The sequence below is a fragment of the Perca fluviatilis genome, chromosome 19 (genome assembly GCF_010015445.1).
Source record: "Perca fluviatilis chromosome 19, GENO_Pfluv_1.0, whole genome shotgun sequence".
In the NCBI taxonomy this organism is placed as follows: Eukaryota; Metazoa; Chordata; class Actinopteri; order Perciformes; family Percidae; genus Perca; species Perca fluviatilis.
The window spans coordinates 3,063,176-3,088,407 of NC_053130.1; the positions used below are offsets into that span (position 1 = coordinate 3,063,176).

At 42.0% G+C, this 25,232-nt stretch overlaps 1 protein-coding gene and 1 pseudogene across 1 annotated transcript in view; one reads left to right on the top strand and one right to left on the bottom strand.

Moving 5' to 3' along the window:
• Positions 1–13,949, bottom strand: part of slc30a6 (solute carrier family 30 member 6) — a 118,138-nt gene extending 104,189 nt beyond the window's left edge. Inside the window, exons 1-3 of the mRNA XM_039784696.1 lie at positions 13,729–13,949; positions 11,168–11,214; positions 8,550–8,636 (exon numbers count right to left, since the gene is read on the bottom strand). Of these exons, the coding sequence (XP_039640630.1) occupies positions 8,550–8,636; positions 11,168–11,214; positions 13,729–13,912 (318 nt within the window). The 5' untranslated portion in view covers positions 13,913–13,949. The remainder of the gene's footprint in view (positions 1–8,549; positions 8,637–11,167; positions 11,215–13,728) is intronic.
• A 3,659-nt stretch (positions 13,950–17,608) lies between these two features.
• LOC120548436 lies at positions 17,609–22,778 on the top strand (annotated as a pseudogene).
• Positions 22,779–25,232: the final 2,454 nt, after the last annotated feature.

Below are 25,232 nucleotides of genomic sequence, written 5' to 3' on the forward strand. Positions count from 1 at the left end.
TGAAGACAGGACAACAACGGTGAAAAGTAAGAGCTTTAGGATTTATTATCTTGGCGCGACGACGAGGTGGAAAGGTTACTGTAAATCTGTAAGCTACCTAACCGATAAGACTGACTGACGTGCATCATCGTTTCCGAATTTCTCCGTTTGTGTCCGTCCAGACTACAAAGCAACCCCTGGAGTTTTGAAACCAAAAAACGGGGGCAGCGGTGTTTCCAAAGGTCTCCCTTTTAGGGTCTCGGAAAAACGCTGCAGTAGTGCGGACGCGAGGCGTAATCATTGCAAAAGATATTTATTTTTAAAACCAAAAGCGTGGCAGTGCAGATGTAGCCTAAGTGTGGACAAATTAACTACACAAAAAGAAGACCAGAAAGACCACTTGATTTAGCTCCATGCAACCTGTATCGGAGCCCATTCAAAACACTGTTCTTACTCGCGCCGCCTGGAAGTAAATTCAGCAGAATTTTCAATGGAGAAAATAAAAAAAAATAAAAACCTTGAGTAGAAATTCGCCATCTGAGCAGAAAGATTGAGTGCGATTGTGTGTGTCAGAGGGAAGAGAAACGAGAAATGGAACAAGGGAACATGTGCGTTAGTGTGTGTGTGTGTGTGTGTGTGTGTGTGTGTGTGTGTGTGTGTGTGTGTGTGTGTGTGCCTGGCCTGTCACTTCGTGTTGGAGTCATATGCCGTGGTGGGGAGCGCCGAGTGCTGTGAAATCTACAATTACTGTGGTGTGCCGTGTTATGACAGCACTGGGGCGTCTGGTGACAGCACTAGCCAGCGACAGGCATGGGAGACCCACAGTGTGTGTGTGTGTGTGTGTGTGTGTGTGTGTGTGTGTGTATGTGTATGTGTGTATGTGTATATGTGTGCAAACAGAGAGACAGCACTTGCCCAAAACATTCCCAACCCCCCCTCCTACCCCCACCTTCACGTACACACACAGACACTCAGCGCCTGGAGGAGAGTGCACGGTTGTTAAATCCTGACGCTCTGGTGCCCCCGTCTGTCCGTCAGCGGCGTCGCCAGAACAGCGTGCCAACAAATTGAGGTTACATGTGACATTGGAGTGACAGAGTTGCAGCGCGCGTACAGCGCCTCGCTCACCAGGTACTGTATTAAATAAGGAGCAACCGCTGACGCCAGGCAGAGGGTTGCATCACTGCAGAGCGCCGCGCCGCGCTGCCGCATCACCGGGCAGCGCCGGGGAAATGTGCGTCATGGTGGTGGGCAGAGAACGTGACTCACATTCGCCTCAGAAGAAGAGAGAAGGAGCAAGGAGGAGAGGTCAGTTTCATCGTAACAGGCTGGGAGGACGTGCATTTTTTTTGAGACTTTTTTCGAAAAGCCAGACTGAAACCTGCAGAACGCAGCGGCTTCACAAAAAAACATCCTCCTCAGATTGAAGCCATCGGGGGCTCTGTGTCTCTAGGGTGGCCGCGTTCTCCTCTCAAAATAAACCTACTTACATAATGAATCAGAGGCAGCGGCTGCAGCCTGCAGCGGTGGAGGAAGTATTTAGGTCCTTTACCTGGGTAAAAGTACTAACACCACACTGTAAAAAATACTCTGTTACAAGTCAAAGTCCTGCATTGAAAATGTTACTTTAGCAAAAGTGTGTAAGTCTCATCAGGAAAATGTAGTTAAAGTATTAAAAAGTAAAGAAGAATCCTCCCATTGTGGAAAGGGAAAAGGATCCAAACAGTTGTGTGTTTAATGGTCTCATCATCTCTTTGTGTGCAGAAATCTTAAATGTGTAAAGTAACTAAAGCTGTAACAGATGAATGTAGTGGAGTAACTAAAGTAACTAAAGCTGTAACAGATGAATGTAGTGGAGTAACTAAAGTAACTAAAGCTGTAACAGATGAATGTAGCGGAGTAACTAAAGTAACTAAAGCTGGAACAGATGAATGTAGCGGAGTAACTAAAGTAACTAAAGCTGTAACAGATGAATGTAGCGGAGTAACTAAAGTAACTAAAGCTGTAACAGATGAATGTAGCGGAGTAACTAAAGTAACTAAAGCTGTAACAGATGAATGTAGCGGAGTAACTAAAGTAACTAAAGCTGGAACAGATGAATGTAGCGGAGTAACTAAAGTAACTAAAGCTGTAACAGATGAATGTAGCGGAGTAACTAAAGTAACTAAAGCTGTAACAGATGAATGTAGCAGAGTAACTAGAGTAACTAGTAACTAAAGCTGGAACAGATGAATGTAGCAGAGTAACTAAAGTAACTAGTAACTAAAGCTGGAACAGATGAATGTAGCGAGAGTAACTAAAGTAACTAGTAACTAAAGCTGTAACAGATGAATGTAGCAGAGTAACTAGAGTAACTAGTAACTAAAGCTGTAACAGATGAATGTAGCAGAGTAACTAGAGTAACTAGTAACTAAAGCTGGAACAGATGAATGTAGCAGAGTAACTAGAGTAACTAGTAACTAAAGCTGGAACAGATGAATGTAGCGGAGTAACTAGAGTAACTAGTAACTAAAGCTGTAACAGATGAATGTAGCAGAGTAACTAGAGTAACTAGTAACTAAAGCTGGAACAGATGAATGTAGCGGAGTAACTAGAGTAACTAGTAACTAAAGCTGGAACAGATGAATGTAGCGGAGTAACTAAAGTAACTAGTAAATAAAGCTGGAACAGATGAATGTAGCGGAGTAACTAGAGTAACTAGTAAATAAAGCTGGAACAGATGAATGTAGTGGAGTAAAAAGTAGAATGTGGCATGAAAAGAAAAGGCTGCAAGTACCTCAACATTTGGACTTAAGTGCAGTACTAGAGTAAATGTACTTAGTTACAGTGCACCACTGGCGGCCTGTTAGAGGGGTTTTCCGACTCAGTTGCAACAGCAGAAACAAGATGACGCCTGGCTCTCTCACTCTCCGGTCCTCCAGTCATGTCTTTCCTCTGCAGACGGCCCCGATGTCCCCGTTCCAGTTTTATCAGGACATTTTGTTACAGCAACAGTGGCTCATGAGCTCAAGCACCAATGTCCTGCTCTATAAAACATGCACTGTACAGACAGCTGTGGTGAATCATTATCGTTGTCTGTGCCGCTCTGAAAATATGTTGTTCTGTCTATTCATCTGGTAAAAAGAAGCCTCAGCAGGGTTCAACGCTAAGGTTTTTTTTTTCCACTTCTCCAGTCGGGCAAGTGAAAAGAGACGTAAAAAAATAAATAAAAAAAAAAGGCGCCCAGATAGCTCACCTGGTAGAGCAGGTGCCCATAAATAGAGGTTTACTCCTCAACGCAGTGGGCAGCAGGTTCGACTCCGCCCTGCGGCCCTTTGCTGCAAGTCATTCAGCTGTCCTTGGCCAAAAATGCCCAAAAAATAATCATAAAAAGAATTATAATAACTTGTGGGGTCCCTCAAGGCGCGATTTAAGGACCACTACTTTTTAATTACCTAATTTAGTTACCTCTCGGTGGTTTCATCGGGAGACGCAGCATCTCTTTCCATGCTTTAAATAATCCAATTAACTAATTTCATTTATAGCTAATGTTATAGGAAAATACAGAGGAAGGACATCACTATTACAAAATATTTCAAAATAAAAAGGCCAAAAATTTCCCCAAAAAAAATCATGTTAAAAAATGTAATATTGAAGAAAAAAAATTATACAAATTCTTTTGTTAATTATTATTATTTAATTTCTTTTTAAATCAGAATTTTTTTTTAAAAAGCACACAAAAAAAAACACAAAAAACATTAACAATTTCAAAAGAAAATGGCAAAAAAAAGGTAAAACTTTGAAAGCATCAAAAGTGCCAAAAGATGTTGAAAAAATCATCAAAAGCATCTAGCGCCAACGCAATTCTTGATTGGCCTATGGCACATCCAAATCAAATGATTATGATACGATGATGCCCCAAAGGGCAACTTGGTTGTTATAGTTACTTGCCCAAAGTGGCATGTAACTTGCCCCGAGCCATCGGGCAATCCCTTATTACCCTTATCCTGCTCAGTAACTCACATCTGCTTCAAGTTAATTTAATATACTGTGTCAAACTGTTATTCAGAGGAGCAGAAAGGCAGCCCGAAGCACCTTTGTGTCTTTGAATGCTGTTTCAGAAGCTCTTTAATCCAAGAGAAAACACTACATCTGATCTTGGAGGCATTTAAATGTCCAGATTTAAAGATTTCAGCATTAACGTTCATTTTTCAGGGTCTCTGCTGTTAAAATAAGCGGCTGTTTCAGCCTGTAAAAACCCCTGTATCGGTCAAACTATACCTGAAATCAGATGTGTGGACTAGGGCTGCAAGTAGCCTAACGGTTATTTTCACAGTCGATTAATCTGTTGATTATTTTCTTGATTAAATCGATTAGTTGTTAGGTCTACAAAATGTCAGAAAATGGTAAAAAAAAATGTGGATCAGTGTTTCCCAAACGCCCAAGATGACGTCCTCAAATGTCTTTTGTCCACAACTCGAAAATATTCAGTTTTACTGTCACAGAGGAGAGAAGAAACTAGAACAATATTCATATTTAACAAGCTGCAAGCTGAGAATTTGTACTTTTGCCTTGAAAGAATTACTCAAACCGACTAATCGATTATCAGAATAGCTGGCGATTAATTTAAAAGTTGACAACTTAACCGATTCATCGTTGCAGCTCTAGCGTGGACGACACAAAAGGTAACGGCGACGAGGCGCTGAGGAAGCACATCTCAACTTTGAAGGTTCAAACTATGTTGGTCCCTAAGCCGTGTAGGACACCGTGTAATCCAATCCAAGGCTCTATAGGACAGCCAGACCCCCCGCCAGTATGCGGTCAGAGTGGATTATAGTACAATAACGCTGACACACAGAAGAAATATGAACGGTAGTGAGCGGAGAGAGAGACAAATAATGTTTTCATCCCGTTTGAATTGAGCCATGAATGATGTTTTTCCTGTTTAAAAAAAAAAGATAATTTAGCAAGTGAAGAAAGAGAAAGTCTCAGTTTGCTGTAGGTTTGTTGTAGTATCCTAGTCTGGCTGTCACCAGACCAAGCTCAATCTATGGTTATACCCAGGGCTCGACATTAGCACCAGCCAAATGCGGGTAGATTTCGGCAGTGACTTCGGCGTGTGGCGTGCCTTTATATTGTAACAGTTGTGACTGGAGTAATGTGCCGCTGTGCCGCCGCTCGACACAGGAACACAGCTGTGACCCAGTGTGCAGCGGCATTGGCAAGCCGAGGCAACGGTTGCGTCTGTATAGGGTTGGGTACCGAAACCCGGTTCCACTATGGTACCGGTTCCTGTAGTCTACCGTTAGCTAGCTACCGTAAATGAAGGCTACTTTTAAAATGGCATATTTTCCCTTTGGACTCACCAAAACGGACGTAAAAGCATATTAACCATTCACTGACTGCACCGGATCGCTAGTAAACATATTACACTTACTCTGCTAGTCTAACGTTCAGGACCAGACCCTGTAGCCTGGTGGTGGGGGGAGGCCAGGACAGCCTCCCCAAATTGTCTGCCCTTTCATGCTCATACCTGGGTGTGTACAGACCTCTTGGACACCACCTGAGAGAGTTTTCTCCTGTGCAGGACATGCCATAAGTCAGGAGAGGTGTAGTATCTCGCCAGAGAAGGCAAATATGGTCATTTTTCTGCAAAAGAACTGCTAAAGTATGAAGCTGGTTGGCATACCAACTCAACATTTATTTTGTTGGTACTTGTTAATAGTGTAACTGTTATTTGTTAAATTATTGTAGTTGTGTGTTAGGTGACTTAGGTTTAGTTATTATATATTTAAGTACTTTAAAACGTTAATATATTGTTAAATTTAAATTTTCAATAAAAAAATGAAAAAAACTATAAAAAGCCTTTCTTTTATGTCATTTTTCAAGAATCGGTTTAGGAATCGTTTAGGAATCGGAATAGTTTTAAAAGTACCGGTTCGGCATCGGAATCGTAAAAATCCAAACGGTACCCAACCCTACGTCTGTACAGGTCATGGACTGTATAAAAGGTAAAAGCTTGTAGAAGTGGTACAGATATAGCGCGCAGCAGGACAATTTACTGTTAAAAACATGTGGTCTGTGCGCTCTGCTTCCCTTAACCGAGGAAGCTGAGTGGCTAGTAGCTTCGGGAAAACCACTAGTCGTTCCGGGCCTTTCTGTGTGGAGTTTTTTTATGTTCTCCTCATGTTTGTGTGGGTTTCCCCCACCATCTAGGTTCTCCAGTCAGAGCCCTTGATCAAGGCACTGGCTCAGATCTGGAGTTGGTCCCCAGGTGCTGGATAATGGCTGCCCACTGCTCCCTTGAGGGATGGGTTAAATGCAGAGAATGAATTTGGCTACATCTATGTGTATAGGACAATAAAGTACCTTATAATAACATTACAGCCGTGCATGAGGCCAATAGAATAAAAGGCGCTGGCTTGCTGAGCATTCATGTACGAAACACAAGCACTGAACTGACCAGGAGACAGGTGACCGTGTCCTGCCTTCATCTCTCTCTTCTTTTCCGTGAAATAAAGCTGCCTTTATGTGCGATCGAGAAATGTTGGATGTATGTACTGGCTGCAGTGATGTATGTGTGACTAACACTACTAAATAATATTTGTGGTACTGACCATTATGGTTATAGGATGTGCAATGCCTGATAGGGTACTGGTGCAATATATATACAGTATCTCACAAAAGTGAGTACACCCCTCACATTTTAGTAAATATTTCATTACATCTTTTAATGGGACAACACTGAAGAAATGACACTTTGCTTCAATGTGAAGTATTAAGTGTACTGCTGGTATAACAGTGTAAATGTGCTGTCCCCTCAAAATAACTCAACACACAGCCATTAATGTCTAAACTGCTGGAAACTAAAGTCAGTACACCCCTATGTTAAATTCCCATAGAGGCAGGCAGACTTTTATTTTGAAAGGCCAGTTATTACATGGATCCAGGATACTATGCATCCTGATAAAGTTCCCTTGGCCTTTGGAATTAAAATAGCCCCCCCACATCATCACATACCCTTCACCATACCCCCACATCATCACATACCCTTCACCATACCCCCACATCATCACATACCCTTCACCATACCCCCACATCATCACATACCCTTCACCATACCCCCACATCATCACATACCCTTCACCATACCCCCACATCATCACATACCCTTCACCATACCCCCACATCATCACATACCCTTCACCATACCCCCACATCATCACATACCCTTCACCATACCCCCACATCATCACATACCCTTCACCATACCCCCCCATCATCACATACCCTTCACCATACCCCCACATCATCACATAACCTTCACCATACCTAGAGATTGGCATGGGGTACTTTCCATAAGATCTTCTCTCAATGCAAATCAAACCAGCTATTAGTCTAACTGAAACAAAACCATGCCAATCTCTAGGTCTTTAGTTGCCAGTGGTTTAGACATTAATGGCTGTGTGTTGAGTTATTTTGAGGGGACTGCACATTTACACTGTTATACAAACTGTACACTTAATACTTCACATTGTAGCATAGTGTAATTTCTTCAGCGTTGTCCCATTAAAAGATATAACGAAATATTTACTAAAATGTGAGTGGTGTACTCACTTTTTGTGAGATACTGTATATATATTATACATATGCTATGTTATATTTGATATGGTATAACGCAATTGGGCATTGTGCAATACAGAAGGTATTTACCACAGCGCGAGTTAACGGGAAATGTGCAATCATCAAAATTAAGTGTAATACGAGGGGGAGGATGTGTTGTGGGTTCTCTTCTGTTCTTCTGTGATTGTGAGGAAAGTTTAGGGGGGGGTATTGTGTGTGGTTTATTAGATTTTCATTGAAGCACTGGAAGAGATGATGTAGGATTATGTTTCTATGTAGGTTAACTGTATGTTTATTGTGTGTTTGTGCGCGATGTGTCGCCATATGGTTTCTCTCGAATGCCCAATATGAATTTCTCCTATAGGAGACAATAAAGGTATATATATATATATATATATATATATATATATATATATATATATATATATATATATATATATATATATCTATATCTATCTATATATATACTATATCTATATATATATATATATATATATATATATATATATCTATATATATATATATATATAGATATAGATATAGATATAGATATATAGATATAGATATCTATCTATCTTATCTTATCTTATCTAACAGCAGGCAGCTTGTGTATCGCTGATGGTATTTCACTCTGGAGACTTCATCCCTGCTGCTTTCACTGGAACATGGTGACCTGCTAGGGAAACAGGATTACCGGAGGTGTTTGGGTTCCAGTCTGCGTATGAGCCACAGAATCTAAACCAGATTACGGCACAACAAGATTAAGAAGTGAGGATTCTCCAGACGCTAACTGCAGGGTGAAAAACCAGGAGAAAAGACAGGTTCGGATGACGATAACCAGGCGGATTTAGTCGGCGGATGATAAAAGAAATTAAGCCAAAAAGTACCAGAGACGACACGATTAGATCTGATGTTTAAAAAAAAAAAAAAAAAAGGGAACAGAGTGGGACATTTGGTTTTTCACTTACCCGTCTATCTGAAGTGACCAGTCTGAATTCTTGCTTGAGTTTTCCAAAGAAGGATTTGTGCGTCTTCCTGAATGGATGAATGGTGCCCTGCAAATTAAAACAAAATGAATAATAATTACCTCACACCCTACACGTCAAACAGAGATGTACACAGTGCACTTTATACGTTTTTTTTTTTTAATACCACCCCCTTTTACATTTATTACAACTTTGTATTGTTTTGTCTAAGCTTCATTGTATTATTCTCCATGTTTTATTTGTTGTGTAAGGAAGACTGGAAGAGTAAGCTTTTCATTGCACGGCCTGTCGCAGATTTTGATTCGGCCCGCAATATCAATTTAGGTTCACAATAAATTTTGACCCAGTTTTTTTTTTTTTAACCAACATTTGTCACTATTTTCCGACATTTGACATTTTTTGTTTCTGCCACTTTTTTTTCAATGTTTTTGTAACTTTTTTATACAATTTTGTCACTTTTTCAACAAAGGCTTTTGTTGCTTTTTGTATGATGGCTAAGGATCTTTTTTGCTGACTTTTTTCGGGGCTTTATGAGGCCCAAAGTCTGAGTGAGAAAGCTAAATAAGACAGGCAATAATACAGGAAAATTATTTGACTGTTTCTCTTAATTAAAAGCGTGTCAGTAAACTAAACATGTCTGGCTCTTGATGGGATTCTTATTTTCCAGTCTGGCCCTTAGTGAAGTTGAGTTTGACCCTCCAGGAAGCTGTCTTTACTGTGCATATGACAACAAACCTCTAGAATCTTGAAGCTAAACTAACTTTTAAACGTGAGAATAGAGGACACTTCATTTTAGTGAAGAAATGGTGTGCAGGGAAGTAAAATGCCGGCTCAAATATCTCTGAACAGTTGTCAGGAACGACGTTTAGGGCCATTTAAGTTCATAAAATCTGTGGTGTTACAGCAGAGGTGGAGACAACGCGTGGCCTGCGCTGCCACCCAGTGGTGTGTCAGTGTATCTGATTGACTTCAGCTCAACTGGATTCTACAGTTTTCATCTTGCAAAACTGAGTGACGGAGAAGTAGTAGGATGAGGAAGACGACCGGAGAAGACACACAAACAACAATCCAACATATCTGCAGATGATTCTCTTCTTGGAGGGATTCAAAAACCACTCAGGCTCGTTGCATACATTTTTTCTTTTTAAAGCTGTACAAGTGTCTTATACAGCAAGAAACGTTATCAAATGAAGTCAAACATGTGCAGGACCTGTGCATTCAGTGGTCAGAAAGTCCTTGATCCCGTTTTTAAAAATCGTCCATGCAAATAAAATGATCTACTTTAAGATAACTCGGTAGCTCACACCAAGATGACGGAGCAAAAACTTTAAAAGCACTTTCACCAAAACGCAGTACGGGCTGGAGGAATGACGTACATGATCTGTCCGTGAGATCCAAGGTTGCAGCTACCGATTAGGTAGGTATTTAGGTGTCAGGTAATAAGAAGGCAGTTTGTGCAATGCGGCAGTGCTTCATTCTTCGGTTGTGTGAAGAAGACAAACTTCCTCATACAAACTGCAATGATGTTTTGCAGAGACCCGAATCAGAGACAAATCGCGACGCAGCACGGTTCACTAAATCTAACATTTTCAGAGAAGGTGAATTTGCATGCATGTATAAAATATCACCATAACCAATCAATTAAACAGCCTGCAACAAAAAAATAAATAAAGAGTTTGTGCCTCAACGATAATTCATCTGATGATTTGTGTCTATCCTACTGTCTACTTTATTCCCTTACAATGGCCATATTTAATGCTGTCTATTTGTTACACTTATCCTTGCACTGCTATAATTTTTTATATTACTATGTTTACATATCCCTGCACTACTGGACTTATTTGCACCATCACCATGACACACCCTCTCATAGAGCACCTTACCATGCAGACTGACACACACACACCCTCTCATAGAGCACCTTACCATGCAGACTGACACACACACACCCTCTCATAGAGCACCTTACCATGCAGACTGACACACACACACCCTCTCATAGAGCACCTTACCATGCAGACTGACACACACACACCCTCTCATAGAGCACCTTACCATGCAGACTGATACACACACACTCTCTCATAGAGCACCTTACCATGCAGACCGATACACACACACTCTCTCATAGAGCACCTTACCATGCAGACTGATACACACACCCTCTCATAGAGCACCTTACCATGCAGACTGATACACACACCCCCTCTCATAGAGCACCTTACCATGCAGACTGATACACACACCCCCTCTCATAGAGCACCTTACCATGCAGACTGACACACACACCCCCTCTCATAGAGCACATAACCATGCTTGACAGACAGACAGACAGACAGACAGCCAGTCCCTGCAAGCCTCTCATGCTTATGCATCCCTTATAGTACATTCATGTGGATTTGTTATTTAGTATCTTTTCTCTTATTGTCCATATTATTCATGTGGATTTGTTGTTTATCATCCTGTTTATGATGTATGTGTATGTTGTGTGTGATGTCTGTAAGCTACTGGGACCTCGAATTTCTCCTTGGGGATCAATAGAGTATCCATCCATCCATCCATCCATCCATCCAAACCAATAAACCTCCGGAGACACTCACCAAGACGTACGTGTCCTGCTCATGCTTCTTCCTGTGCATGTGGACATCTGTGGAAGAATGCAGAAACCACCGTCAACATGGAATAACATCAACAAAACACAACCTGAGAGGCAGCACGACACGCTGAAAGTTCATACTGGGTTTATTTAAGAAACAAATACAAATGTTTTATGACAATAAAGAGGTGAGCTTTACTTCACACTTCATGTACTTGTGTTATTACATTATCTGGGTCACATGACACAGATTTAACCAAAAGATGTATTCCGGCATTCTTGCAAAAGTAAAATATATAAATAAATATTTTAAAATTTGACAGAAAGAGACAACTATATTGTTAATCACAACTATTTGTGTATGTGTGTGTCTGTGAGTGTGTGTGTGTCTGTGTGTGTGTATGTGTGTGTGTGTGTGTGTGTGTGTGTCTGTGTGCGTCTCTGTGTGTGTGTGTGCGTCTGTGTGTGTGTGTGTGTGTGTGTGTGTGTGTCTGTGTGTGTGTGTGTGTGTGTGTGTGTTTGTCCTTGTGTGTGTGTGTGTGTGTGTGTGTGTGTGTGTGTGTGTGTGTGTGTGTGTGTGTGTGTGTGTCATTTTGAATTCAGGTTAGCAGCCAAAATATTTTGGTTGAGTTTATTAGGAATAGTTTAGCAGCTAATCTTGGCCGATGGTGTAATTTAGCAGCTTTAATATGTGTATTATGCTTAATGTGCTCTAGTTTTAACCAGTGATGGAATACTCAAGTCGCTATTTTCTGGACTAGTGACACTGATTGGACTTGGACTCAGACTCAATGATTTATGAAATCAGACTCGAGCATTCATGAAATCAAACTCTGAATTTGGATGAAGTTTCTGACTACTTTTATGAGAGTACTCGAGTCCAACTGAAGTCGCTATTCTCTTAGTCTATATCCACTGTGTTCCACTTCTGGGATTGCTCCGTTGCCCTCAGATATTCCCCTGGATTTAACTCATTGTCGGCTGGATGTGCGTCCCCCTTCCTCTGTGTTGGCGTTCTAACCTCCGGCTGATTTGTGAGGACTCTGGTTAACTGCTCCTCAGATCTCTGCAGGGTAAATCCAGACAGCTAGCTAGACTATCTGTCCAATCGGAGTTTTCTCTCGCACGACTAAAACTACTTCTGAACGTCCACATGTTCCACCAAAACCAGTTCCTTCCAGAGGCTATTTAGCAGAGGCACCGTGGCTCCGTCCGGAGCTTAGCCCCGCCCCCAAGATGATTGTGATTGGTTAAAAGAAATGCCAATAAACCAGAGCATGTTTTTCTCCCATCCCAGAGTGCTGTGTGGACTAGTCAGACCCTCCTCCTCCGCAGCGCTGTAGAGGAAGGTCTGGCAAAGCGAGACTACTATTCTCTAGACTTGTGACTCGACTCAGACCATAGAACTAAAATCTTGACTTGAGTCGGGCTCGACAGTTGGTGACTCAACTACACAGGGCTGGGCGATATGGAGAAAATCACATATCGCGATATTCTTGTCCTAATACCTCGATTTCTATGATGTATGTACTATGTACTATTTTAACTTTATTGCCTTATTTTTCTATGATATTGTATTTATTGTATGACATTTAGTGTGGACGGCAAAGTAAGAATTTCATTGTGCAGGGAAACATGCTTTCTGTCTGTGCATATGACAATAAACTCTTTGAATTGAATTGAATTTCGATATTGTGGCGATATTATAGGGTTGACAATTGGTGCTTTAACAAAATATCTTCACAATGACATTTAAGATTTGTTATCTTCAGTAATGTGGACATGTCTGGGTAAAACATTTTAGTTATGCTATAGTGCTAATGCTAGAGTAGTCTGGTAACACAGAAAATGACATCAATTTACTGTAATGCATCCTTTAAACACCGGAAAAGACAACACTTAAACCATTTACGATATTACGATTTCCAAAATCTAAGCCGATATCTAGTCTCATATCACTATATCGATATAATATCAATATACTGCCCAGCTCTACAACTAAAACACTGGTTATAACTGCAGTTAAGCATCTGAGTGCTTAGCTCATACTTAATCTACTGCAGACAGTAATGTAATCCAAACTCAGATTTCCAGTTCTGACAGATTAACTGACAAATAAAACCTAAATAGTAGTTAGCGTAGTTAGTTAGCTAGTTAACTTGTTGACATGTGTTTGTAAGTTAGCAAATAAAAACCTAACAAATACAAATTAAACTCCAGCTCATAAACTGGATCAAATTACCTCCCTAACTAACGTTACTTGCCGTTTTAAGCGCTTTTGTAGACGTTAAAACTGTCTCAAACTGGCTGACAGTTGGTTCCATGCTAACGTTAGCTTGATTTAGTGATAACGTTACACAAAACGTGCCCAAACTTTAGCATTCATCTGAACCGGACCATTAAAGACACCGCTAGTGTGTGAAGTGTCCAGTCAGCTAATAGAATAATCTGAAATATTCGCTAAAGTTCACAGCTAAAACCAGAATCAGCTGTTAGCTTAACTTAGCCTGTTTGACTACGTGTTGTTGTTATCCGTTAGCCTGTTAGCCTGTTAGCATAACAAACCTGAATCGTTGACGTTAATGACATCCACCGACACCATGTCAGGTTTGTCCAGCGGCCCCACTTTCCTCTCGGTGACCCCGGACGGCACCACGTCCGGCTTCGGCCCCAACTTTCGGGGGTAAAAGTCCCCGGTGTTGTGGTAGGAAAGACCCGAGGACGTGGACATCATTCCGTCCATCGCCATTTTGGACTTCCTGTTCTTCTTCCTGTTCTTCTTCCTGTTCTTCTTCCTGTTCTTCTTCTTCTTCTTCTTCTTCTGGCTTCTTCTTCTTCTACTTTTTTTTAGCAGACTATTATTTTTGTATTATACCGCCACCAACTGTACAGGAGTGTGTAATACCATGAACGTCATAGAGCAGGGATCTTCAACAGGGGGTCCGGGACCCCTAGGGGGTCCTCAGAGTCAAAGCAGGGGAGCCTCCAAATTATTGTTAATTTCTGAAAGTTTAAAAATAAAAATAAAATAAAAAAAAGTTTTTACATGAATTCAAATCTCCACTGCTTACTGGCCTATAAGTAAGGTAGTCACTAAGGCCACATGCATGTTTAACAATAAAACATGATTTATAAAAGCTTGCCAACAATTATTATTCTATATTATAAGTATTATATGCAAAAAAAGTATGTATAAAGGCTTTAAGCTGTCCTACATGTTATTGTAGCCCCAGTTTAATATGCAACTTCATTTTATACAATATATGTAGTAGGGGGTCCCTGCTCCAACTCTCTTTCAGTTAAGGGGTCCTTGGCTTAAAAAAAACATTGAAGACCCCTGTCATAGAGTCTAGGCTAGAAACAGACAAACAGACACAAATAAATAAATAAAATAAAATAACATAACATGAAAAACATATTCTTTTCATTAAACCAGTATTATGAAGAAAAATAAATAAAGCTTCAAGTCTCCGTCATACCTTGTTCTTCAAGTATATCATGTATTGCGTTCTCTCTTTCCTCTCCTCCTCTTTCCTGCCAGTTTATTCTACTATCATTATATTTCTCGCATACAAAAAGTACATGTTCTACATCTTCTTTGTCTTGGCATTCTATGCATAAGCCAGTACCAGTACCTACTATTTGTAAGGTGGCATTAAATCCTGTGTGACCTCATCTAAGTCTGGTATAGACCACTTCTTCCCTTCTGTGTAAACTCAGCGAAGTAACCCTTTTCCCGGTCACAGTCTTCTGTAATTTATGGTAGTGTCTAGCATTAAACTCTGCCTCCCATTTAGTTTGCCATCGTTGCATATTTTCAGACTTAATTATGGATTTGGCTTCACCCTTCCCCAGTGGAACATTACTTCCTATACATTTGTTTTTCAGCATCTTTTTCGCCATTTTATCAGCCTCTTCGTTTCCTGTAAGACCTATATGAGCTGGAACCCAACAAAACTGAATAGTGATACCAAGGTAAGGTTCCTGAAATGCAATAGTAAATGTTTTTAATTTCAATAATCAAATCTTCCCTTGATGAGTGACCTGTATCTAGGCTATGAATAGCTGCCATGGAATCTGTACAGATTACAGCTCTCACATGGTTTAACCTCTTCAATCCACCTAAGAGCTGTTATTATCGTAGTCATCTCAATAGAGTATACAGATAGAAAATTATTTAACCTATAGCCTTCTGGCAGACTAGAATTTTGTTTTCTATTTTTTATTGACAAAAAGAACAACAACTTGCAAAACTCTCGTAGGGGAAAGAAAATATACATGTGAATGTAACAGTCTGGAAATGCGAGACAGAAATGATCACTCAGACAACGATGTTTTCTCTGTGTGCTGTGTGTCTGATATTTTGCTGCTGCACCGTTATTTCCCATTTTTTGGGATCAATAAAAAATCTATCTATCTATCTATCTATCTATCTGTCTATCTATCTATTTATCCAGTAGCTCCACCGAGAATTGTTGTATTTAAAATGAATGCAAAAAGATATTTGTATGCATGCACAGTTACAACAATTACTCATTTTCAGGTGAACATATAGTACATATTACGGTCGAAGTAATATTTATTATTTGTTTTATATTTTTTTTGTGCATTGCATCGTCATATAGTAGTATAGTGTATAATAACAGAAGCTTACATGTACACTCTTAAATGTGCTTTAAATAAACAAAACATTATTTAAACACATTCATTTCTCTGTAAAGTCTCTTACTGACAATGAACAGTTTCCAAAAATAGCAACACAGTACACACTCATTTTTACTACACACATCCATTTAACTTTTCAGGCTCTGTGTGCGCCAGTAATTTATAGAGTGTGTGCATACACCATGTGTACCTTTCATGTCCCACCTGTGCCACTCTGTAATGGCCGCTAGGAGTCCCGTTAGACTGGTAATATTTCACTAAGCCAGCAACAGAGCCAGCTTTCCTTATACCAGCCTGTTCAGTCGCCCAGCATCTCTCTTCTTAATGCTGCCTCCCCAGCACACCACAGCATTAAACAGGACACTGGCAATGACTGACCGGTAAAACATCCAGAGGAGCTTACTGCAGACATTGAATGACCGCAGCTTCCTCAGGAAGTAAAGCCGACTCTGCCCTTTCCGATACAGCGCATCCGTGTTGGCTGACCTGTCCAGTTTGTTGTCCAGGTGTACCCCCAGATACTTATATGTGCTGAACACCTCCACATTGATCCCTTCAATGGAGACTGGTAGCATATGTGGCTTAGATCTCCTGAAATCAACCACCAACTCCTTGGTCTTTGTTGTGTTCAGCTGCAGATGGTCGAGCCTGCACCATTGCACAAAGTCATCCACCAGGTTCCTGTAGTCGTCCTCCTGTCCATCCCTGATACACCCCACAATTGCAGTGTCGTCCGAAAACTTCTGCATGTGGCATGACTCAGAGTTGTAGCTGAAGTCAGAAGTATACAGGGTGAACAGGAACGGTGAAAGCACAGTCCCCTGAGGCGCTCCGGTGCTGCAGATCACAGTCTCTGAGAAACAGTCCTTCAGCCTGACGAACTGTGGACTCTCCGTCAGGTAGTCTGTTATCCAGGATACCAGGTGAGCATCAACCCCCATCTGCACAAGCTTGTCTCTCAATCTGACTGTCTGAATGGTGTTAAAGTTGCTAGAGAAATCAAAGAACATGATTCTCACAGCACTTTTCCCCTCGTCCAGATGAGATTGCACTCTGTGCAGTAGGTATATGATGGCATCCTCCATGCCCATCTTCTCCTGGTATGCAAACTGGAGCCGGTCGAGTGCGTGGCTGACTTGGGGTCTGAGGATGTGAAGTAGCTGGCCTAAAGTCATTTAGCTCACTGGAAATGGGATGAGACATGATGTCTTCCACAGTGCTGGTGACTTCCCCAGTCAGAGGCTCAGGTTGAAGACATGCTGCAGAGGCTCCCCCAGTTCCACAGCACAGGCTTTGAGCAGTCTGGGACACACTCAGTCTGGGCCGGCTGCTTTCCTTGGGCGAAGTCTACTCAGCTCTCCTCTGACCTCAAGGACCACAATGGAAATAAGTTTGTAACTTTGTTGTGTTATCCTCGACAGTTCTGATAAATGTACAATGTCACTGTGTTGGCATCTTGTTATGCATTTATTTCTGTTACTGTCTAATAAATCAATCAATCAAACCTGATGCGCCGTGATGATGGGAGGAAGGTGGGTCCCTTTGTTTAGTATTGGGGGGAGGGATGCATCTGTGATTTGTGGCTGGTCTGTGGTAGCAGCAGGAGCAGGGCAATCAAACCTGTTGTAGAACCGGTTGAGCTTAAGGTTTGCCCTCACCACATTTCCCTGCAGGTGTATTAACGTGCTGCTACACTATTTAAACATTCCTGTTTCAGTTGTTTTTGGATAATTGCCTTTGAGTTTGTGATCTGTGAAGCTTCACACTGTGCTGAATCAGGATGAACACCAGCGACTTTGTCACCAACGTGCAGTCCAGGATGCAGATGCAGATGGAGATTAGGGACGAGGAGAAGCTGAACCTTTCGCCCCGAGGAAACTTTTAAGGCTCTGCAGAACATGGAGGCCAGAGAGGACGACGTCATGCTGGTGGCTTACCCCAAATGTGGTGAGAGATTTGACTGATGTTTCCCCATCTGTTAACTGTGATGCGGAGTCACCACATAAGTGTGTGTGTGTGTGTGTGTGTGTGTGTGTGTGTGTGTGTGTGTGTGTGTGTGTGTGTGTGTGTGTGTGTGTGTGTGCGTGTGTGTGCAGGTTTTAACTGGACGTCGGGGGTGTTGAGGAAGATCATTGCAGAGGCGACGGGAATTAAAATTGAATCCGAGATGCCGCCGCTGATCGAACTTTATGGACCGGATGTGGTAAAGGTACTCATTGGATGCATGTGTGTGTGTGTGTGTCAGTGATGGAATGTAACTAAGTACATTTACTCAAGTGCTGTACTTAAAGCTATAGTGTGTATTTTCTGTCTCCCCCATGAGGAATTCTAAGTAATGAGTGCTGTGCGTCCCTGTGTGTGTAACAAGCATAGTGTGTGTGCTGCTGTGTACGAGCCTAGGAGCATTTTACTAATGCTCTGTTAAAATAACAATGAAATGCTGCGTTATTGACTTTAGACCAGGTTTTTGTTGGTCAATGGAGCGATCACTTCCTGCTGCCTCAACATAGCAATACACCCAGAATGCACCTGAACACACCTCCCTGTAAGACCAGCACGCCCAGAATGCACCTGAACACACCTCCCTGTAAGACCAGCACGCCCAGAATGCACCTGAACACACCTCCCTGTAAGACCAGCACGCCCAGAATGCACCTGAACACACCTCCCTATAAGACCAGCACGCCCAGAATGCACCTGAACACACCTCCCTGTAACACCAGCACGCCCAGAATGCACCTGAACACACCTCCCTGTAAGACCAGCATGCCCAGAATGCACCTGAACACACCTCCCTGTAAGACCAGCATGCCCAGAATGCACCTGAACACACCCTCTGTAAGACCAGCTACCCAGAATGCACCTGACACACCTCCCTGTAAGACCAGCGCGCCCAGAATGCACCTGAACACACCTCCCTGTAAGACCAGCGCCCAGAATGCACCTGAACACACCTCCGTGTAAGACCAGCCCATGCACCTGAACACACCTCCTGTAACACCAGCCCAGAATGCACCTGAACACACTCCCTGTAAGACCAGCATGCCCAGAATGCACCTGACATACTCCTGTAAGACCAGCATGCCCAGAATGCACCTGAACACACCTCCCTGTAAGACCAGCATGCCCAGAATGCACCTGAACACACCTCCCTGTAAGACCAGCACGCCCAGAATGCACCTGAACACACCTCCCGTGTAAGACCAGCACGCCCAGAATGCACCTGAACACACCTCCCTATAAGACCAGCACGCCCAGAATGCACCTGAACACACCTCCCTGTAACACCAGCACGCCCAGAATGCACCTGAACACACCTCCCTGTAAGACCAGCATGCCCAGAATGCACCTGAACATATCTCCCTGTAAGACCAGCATGCCCAGAATGCACCTGAACACACCTCCCTGTAAGACCAGCATGCCCAGAATGCACCTGAACACACCTCCCTGTAAGACCAGCATGCCCAGAATGCACCTGAACATATCTCCCTGTAAGACCAGCATGCCCAGAATGCACCTGAACACACCTCCCTGTAAGACCAGCATGCCCAGAATGCACCTGAACACACCTCCCTGTAAGACCAGCATGCCCAGAATGCACCTGAACACACCTCCCTGTAAGACCAGCATGCCCAGAATGCACCTGAACACACCTCCCTGTAAGACCAGTACATTTAAAGTATTTAAACGACGTGGGCACTGGACGGGAAATTGACAACTGACTGCAAAGACACTTGCATCGAGCTTTGCGCTGGGCCGGGTGCAAGATATAGAGCCCTAAAGCTTTAAGTTTTAATTTGAAGTACTTTTACTTGAGCATTTTCTTTTCATGCCACTTTCTACTTCACTCCGTTGATCTGACAGCAAGTGATAATCTACTAAAAGTTTCCTGCTCCTTGAAAGCAGTTTTTATTTCCTCTCTTTGCAGGAGTTCTTCGTTTGTAACGTGCCTGATGCTTCTAGTCTCTTATCTAATCTTTTATGATGGATCTAAATAACTAGGTTGATGATTGATCATATAATCATACTCGTCCTGATCATGTTTAATTCACAATAACAACGTCTGCGTCTGATGAATAGCAGCACATAAAAGTATATTGTAATAGATAAAGATGACCTCCCCCTTCAGGTCCTGGATGAGATGCCCTCTCCGTGGTTACTGGGGACTCACCTGCTCCCCGACAACATCCCCAAATCCTTCAATGCAAAGAAAACTAAAGTAAGTTTCAACACCTCTGCACAGTGAAAGAAAAACAAAGTATTATTATCATATTATAGTGCAGTTGATCAGGCATGAAAACAGTTGATTAGGCATGATTTTTATTTCTCTTTTATGACGTTTTGATTTTCTTCTCTCCATATTCTTTTTTCATGTGTTGTACAGACGCTGGTGATCTTCAGGAACCCTAAAGACACTCTCCCTAGGACAATAGAATGTTAATTCCTGTAAACTTGTAAGGACTCGACATCTGCATGTTAGATCCTATTGATCTCTGGGTACAAATGACACCTAGGGGGCAGAATTTAGAGCATGTCCTTCCTAATTGGACAGCGAAGAAAACCAACAAGACGCGTCCAACCTGTCACCATGCCAACAAAGAGCCTATGAGGAAGGCTCTTACTCACGAAGGAGAAAAGTAACCGCCCCTGGGATTGGAGGAATAAAGCAGGGGGGCAACCGTGATTCGAGGCGAAATAGATGTGGAAACTTAAGGGTTAAGCAACTATTTTCAAGGCCCGCTGCAGCGTAATTCTCTGTATTTTGGCTTATCATTTTTATTAATAAATCTTTGTGTTAACCTTTCATCTGGACCCCAGCCTCTCCTTCTTCAGAGATTCTGAAACACGTAAATACTCTACAGCGGTCAGCGAGCTTGTTACGCCAGCAGGTTTCAGTTACTCTTTTAATGTGTGTAATTATAATGTGTTGAGTTACTTAAACAAACAATTGGGGAAATAAACGCCAGTTGTCCGCGAGTCCCATTGATAGAGCCTGCGGCTGGATGTAGATTTGTAGCTACAAATCACGGATAGTTAGCTTCATTTTCGGCGTCATTCCAAGTATATTTACAGTTTGAATTTCGTCACGCCACGTATACAACATCTAGCTACATGTCTTATAAAGTTAACAACGGTGTCCGATTTCAAATTAATGAATATTTGTGAAGAGTAGGGCTTTCGTTAGCTGCAACTGTCACTTCAATCCTAGCTACAGTGTAGCTACAAATCACGGATAGTTAGCTTCATTTTTGATCATAATTCGAGTATATTTACAGTTTGAATTTCGTCACGCCACGTATACAACATCTAGCTAAATATCTTATAAAGCTAACAACGGTGTCCGATTTCAAGTTAATGAATATTTGTGAATTTCAGAGGAATTCTAAGAAGAGGCTAGCTAGCTCTCATTGATAGAGCTACATCCAGCCGCAGGCTCTATCAATGAGACTCGCGGACAAGCGGCGTTTATTTCCCCAATCGTTTGTTTAAATAACTCAACACATGATAATTACACACATTAAAAGATTAACTGGAACCTGTGGTAAGAGAATGCTGGCGTAACAAGCTCGCTGACCGCGCTCTCAGTCACACACACTGGGCATTTAGCTAGCAGGAAGAGGGGAGCTGCAGGCCCTGGAGCTCTGTCAGGGCAGGGGCATTTGGTTGTCATTAGCCCAAGAGACGGTGACTTTGCGCGGTATGGAGTGCTGTGGGCTGGCCGTGGCGGGAGCTCCAAGTACCACAGAGCAGGCCGGGGTGTGTGAAGGAAGGCAGGCCGGGCGGCGAGGCAGCAACACAGGCAGCACTGCGCTGAACTCCGACACACACTCAGACAAAATTTGCAATTAGCCATCCATTTTTGGAAAGCGGCCCATATTTGACATTGACATAGTTGATTTCTCGCATAAAAAAGTTTCAGAAGTGAATTTTGTAATGGAATAGCAGAGATCTGCGTGACCTAGCTAGATTCAGAAGACTACCTGATCTCAGGTCAGTAGTGTAGCCTATGTAAATGTTGGGGCGTGACCGTTTTTCCGGTTTTTGGGAGGTTGACGTCAACTTCCAGCTTTGTTGAGATTCGCCCGTTTTCAGCGGCAGTTTCAATATATGAGATTTTCATAGTAAAGGGGTGTCAGTGGGATTTTGAGCTTCTATGTATGTCCTATTTACCCACCGAACTGTTGTTATTCAACTATGACAGGGTAAAATCGGTTTTGCATTCTATCACCCCTTTAAAGGCCACGTTAACAGTTCATTTCTATGAAAAATTATCCTGCAGAAAGTTAAACCCTTGCTGCATGGAGACAACCGGTCCCAGTCAACACTGAGTAGAAGTGTCCGTGTGTAACGGCTCTGATTCTGCTTCCTGTCCTGCAGGACCTGAGCGACGGCGTGCGTCAGATCTCCACCTTCTTCGGCTTCAGCCTGACGGAGGCTCAGGTGCAGAAGATCGCAGAGCGGAGCACCTTTACTTAACCGTTTTATCCGTTGAATGCATTGGTTTTAAACTAAACTGCAATTTGCGTATTTACTGCACATACAGCAGCTCTCATTGTGGGGCATGCAGTAGGCTAATAAATACATGGAATACATACGAAGTACGGTACATTACTTTTTGTAGCTATATGTACGAGTGGTTCATGAGAACGACCTGCATTTACCGTGACTGCATGATTTATTTGGCATTTATATCTTAAAACATGAAATTGATATTAACCTTCGAGTGGTGCAGATACAGAATATAACTTTGTAACTTTGAGAATAAAATCCAAAAGAACATCAGAGGGTTCAACTGCATGATATTTTTGTCTCCGAGCAGGCGAGGTCGGGGACTGGAAGAACCACTTCACACCAGAACAGAGCCGAGAGATGGACGAAGCCTTCAACAAACACCTGGCAGGAACCAGGCTGGGAGACAAACTCAACTACCAGCTGTACTGTCAGTAGTAGTTCCCCTCTGTACCATTGTTGAGTCTGTCATGGATCCAGCAGTCAAGGAACACAGCTTTAAAGATAAAAAGTTGGGTTTATTTTCCCAAAAACAAAGATTCAGCAAAGAAAATAAAAAAGCAAACCAATAAAATGCTAATTAAGTTATTTTAAACCAAATAAATTAATGTTTTTATGGACTATTATGTGACTGCAATTTAAAATAACTCAACATGTGGTAATGATGTGGGTAAAAATGCACAACCTTGGTTGCGTCGTTGAAACTTGCTCCAAAGAGACAATCTAATAAGTCCACAAAATGAAATTATTGTCATTAAATTGAGGGGTCGGACAACAATATAACGAAATGTGGGTGGCAGTTCCCTGAGGCAAAAAAACATAACAATTAAAGACATAAAATCACTAATAATACAGACAATAAAGTGCAAAGTAATGTGCAAAGACAGCAAGCAGCAGCAGTAATGTATGAAACCCCCTTCTCATTCTCAACTCGTCAAACACTTTCAGTGTCTCTCAGCGTCAGACACCAACGCAAAAGTCACACTTTAGCATCTGTATGGGCAACATATTCGCACTACCCAACGCGTAAAATACGGACGCTTGGGAATGTGCCTTTGGCATTGTTATTCATATCTAAACGTGCTTGGTCGGGACTCTTGGCGTCACTTTTGGTCTCCTGGGTAAAAGTTGTGTGTTGTTTTACCCACTCGACCCACCCTGCTGATAGGATTACATTGGAATAAGTTGAAAGCCCCCCTCTGTCTGACCGCGCCCAAAGGACCGAGCGTCTGTTTTTAACGCGCTGGGAGTGAGAACGTGTTGTTGAAAGACACGACTTTTCGAAACCATGCTGCTATCGACTCAAAATGATCAGACAGCTTGTTAAAAACAGACAGGGTTGTTCTACCAGCTACATATATATGTAACTTTAAACTTTCTTGATTGCATGCTCCACTTTCCTTCCTCTCTTCCACAGGGCCCCATCCTCCACAAACAGTGACCTACCTACAGTATATATCTTCTGGTACCTTTAAAAGACATCATTGATAATAATGATGAAAGGTTGCGGGCTTATCACACTGCCTTGAGGTGTGCCATTGTACTGACTTGACAACTCTGATCCAATCTTTACTTTGATTGTGCTTCCAAAGAAAAAACCCTTTGCACAAAAACATCATCTTGTGCAGCTTAATTAACAATCCTTCCTTCCACATCATGTGCTATTCATGGCAGGATCCAAATATTTGACTAATCGGATATTTGTTTGTTTTGGTAGGTATTCGATTTTCAGTTATGGGATTCGAATATAATTTTTTTTGTTTTGTTTGTATTAAATTTGAGACGGATTTATCTTTTGGAGAGACATTCCCACTGCTGGATCACTGTTTCTGTTGGTCTGAACGTGCCCTGAGTCCTGATCAGTACCACCCGCCACGACTGCCACAAATGGATCTTTGAAAATTCGCTGTTGATTAGTGCCAAAGCCTCAAAGCACAAAAGCTGGTATTCAGGACACCCTTAGTGCTATTGGCCTATAACTAGTGGGCTTAGATGGATCCTTGCCTGGTTTCCTTACCACAAGTATGAAAAGTGTAAAACCAGGGGTGCTACCCAAATGCTGTAACTGTGGAGGAGCGCATAATGTGGCATATGGTGGATGTGAGGTTATGAGACGAGACAATTAAATCCCAAAAGTAGGAGTGGAAAGAAGGATCCATTATGCAGAAGATGTAAGAGTGTAAAGAGAACAGAACAATGCTAGTAATGGAAAAGGAGCAACGGGGGTTTGAGAGCTACAACAACGATCAAGTGGCAGGATTCATGTGGACAAAAGGGCTTTAGTAACATGGGAAGAAGTGAGGAGAGAGAAACTAACAGATCAGTCAAAGTCAGTCAAGTTGGAGACTTTTTTAACTAAAGGATTTTCTGTTTTGGAAGGAAAATCAAAGTAAGATTGTATCAGACTTGTCAAATCAGTACACATTGGAAATGGCACACCTCAAGGCAATGTGATAAGCCCGCTACTTTTCATCATTATGATCAATGATGTCTTTTCAAAGGTAGCAGAAGATATAGGTAGGTCACTGTTTGCGGAGGATGGGGCCCTGTGGAAGAAAGGAAGGAACGTGGAGCCTGCAGTCAAGAAAGTGCAAGGAGCGATTGATGAGGTTGTGTAATGGGGTGTAAGTTCTCAGTGGAAAAAAACTCAAACGGTCTTTTTCTCCATTATTGTTTTTTTTACCATTATTGGCCTGGTATAGACTGGTAGTTGTTCAGGCTTTTCTCATGGACCATTCGTACATATAGCTATGGAAATTATTGCATTGTAATTTGTATGTATTCCACATATTTTTTTTGCTGTCAACTACTTGGAAGGTGGATGGGTGGGATATAAAACACAGGGCTTTCACTCCGGTTCCCCGGGGAAAACAAAATACTCTCACCCTGGAAAC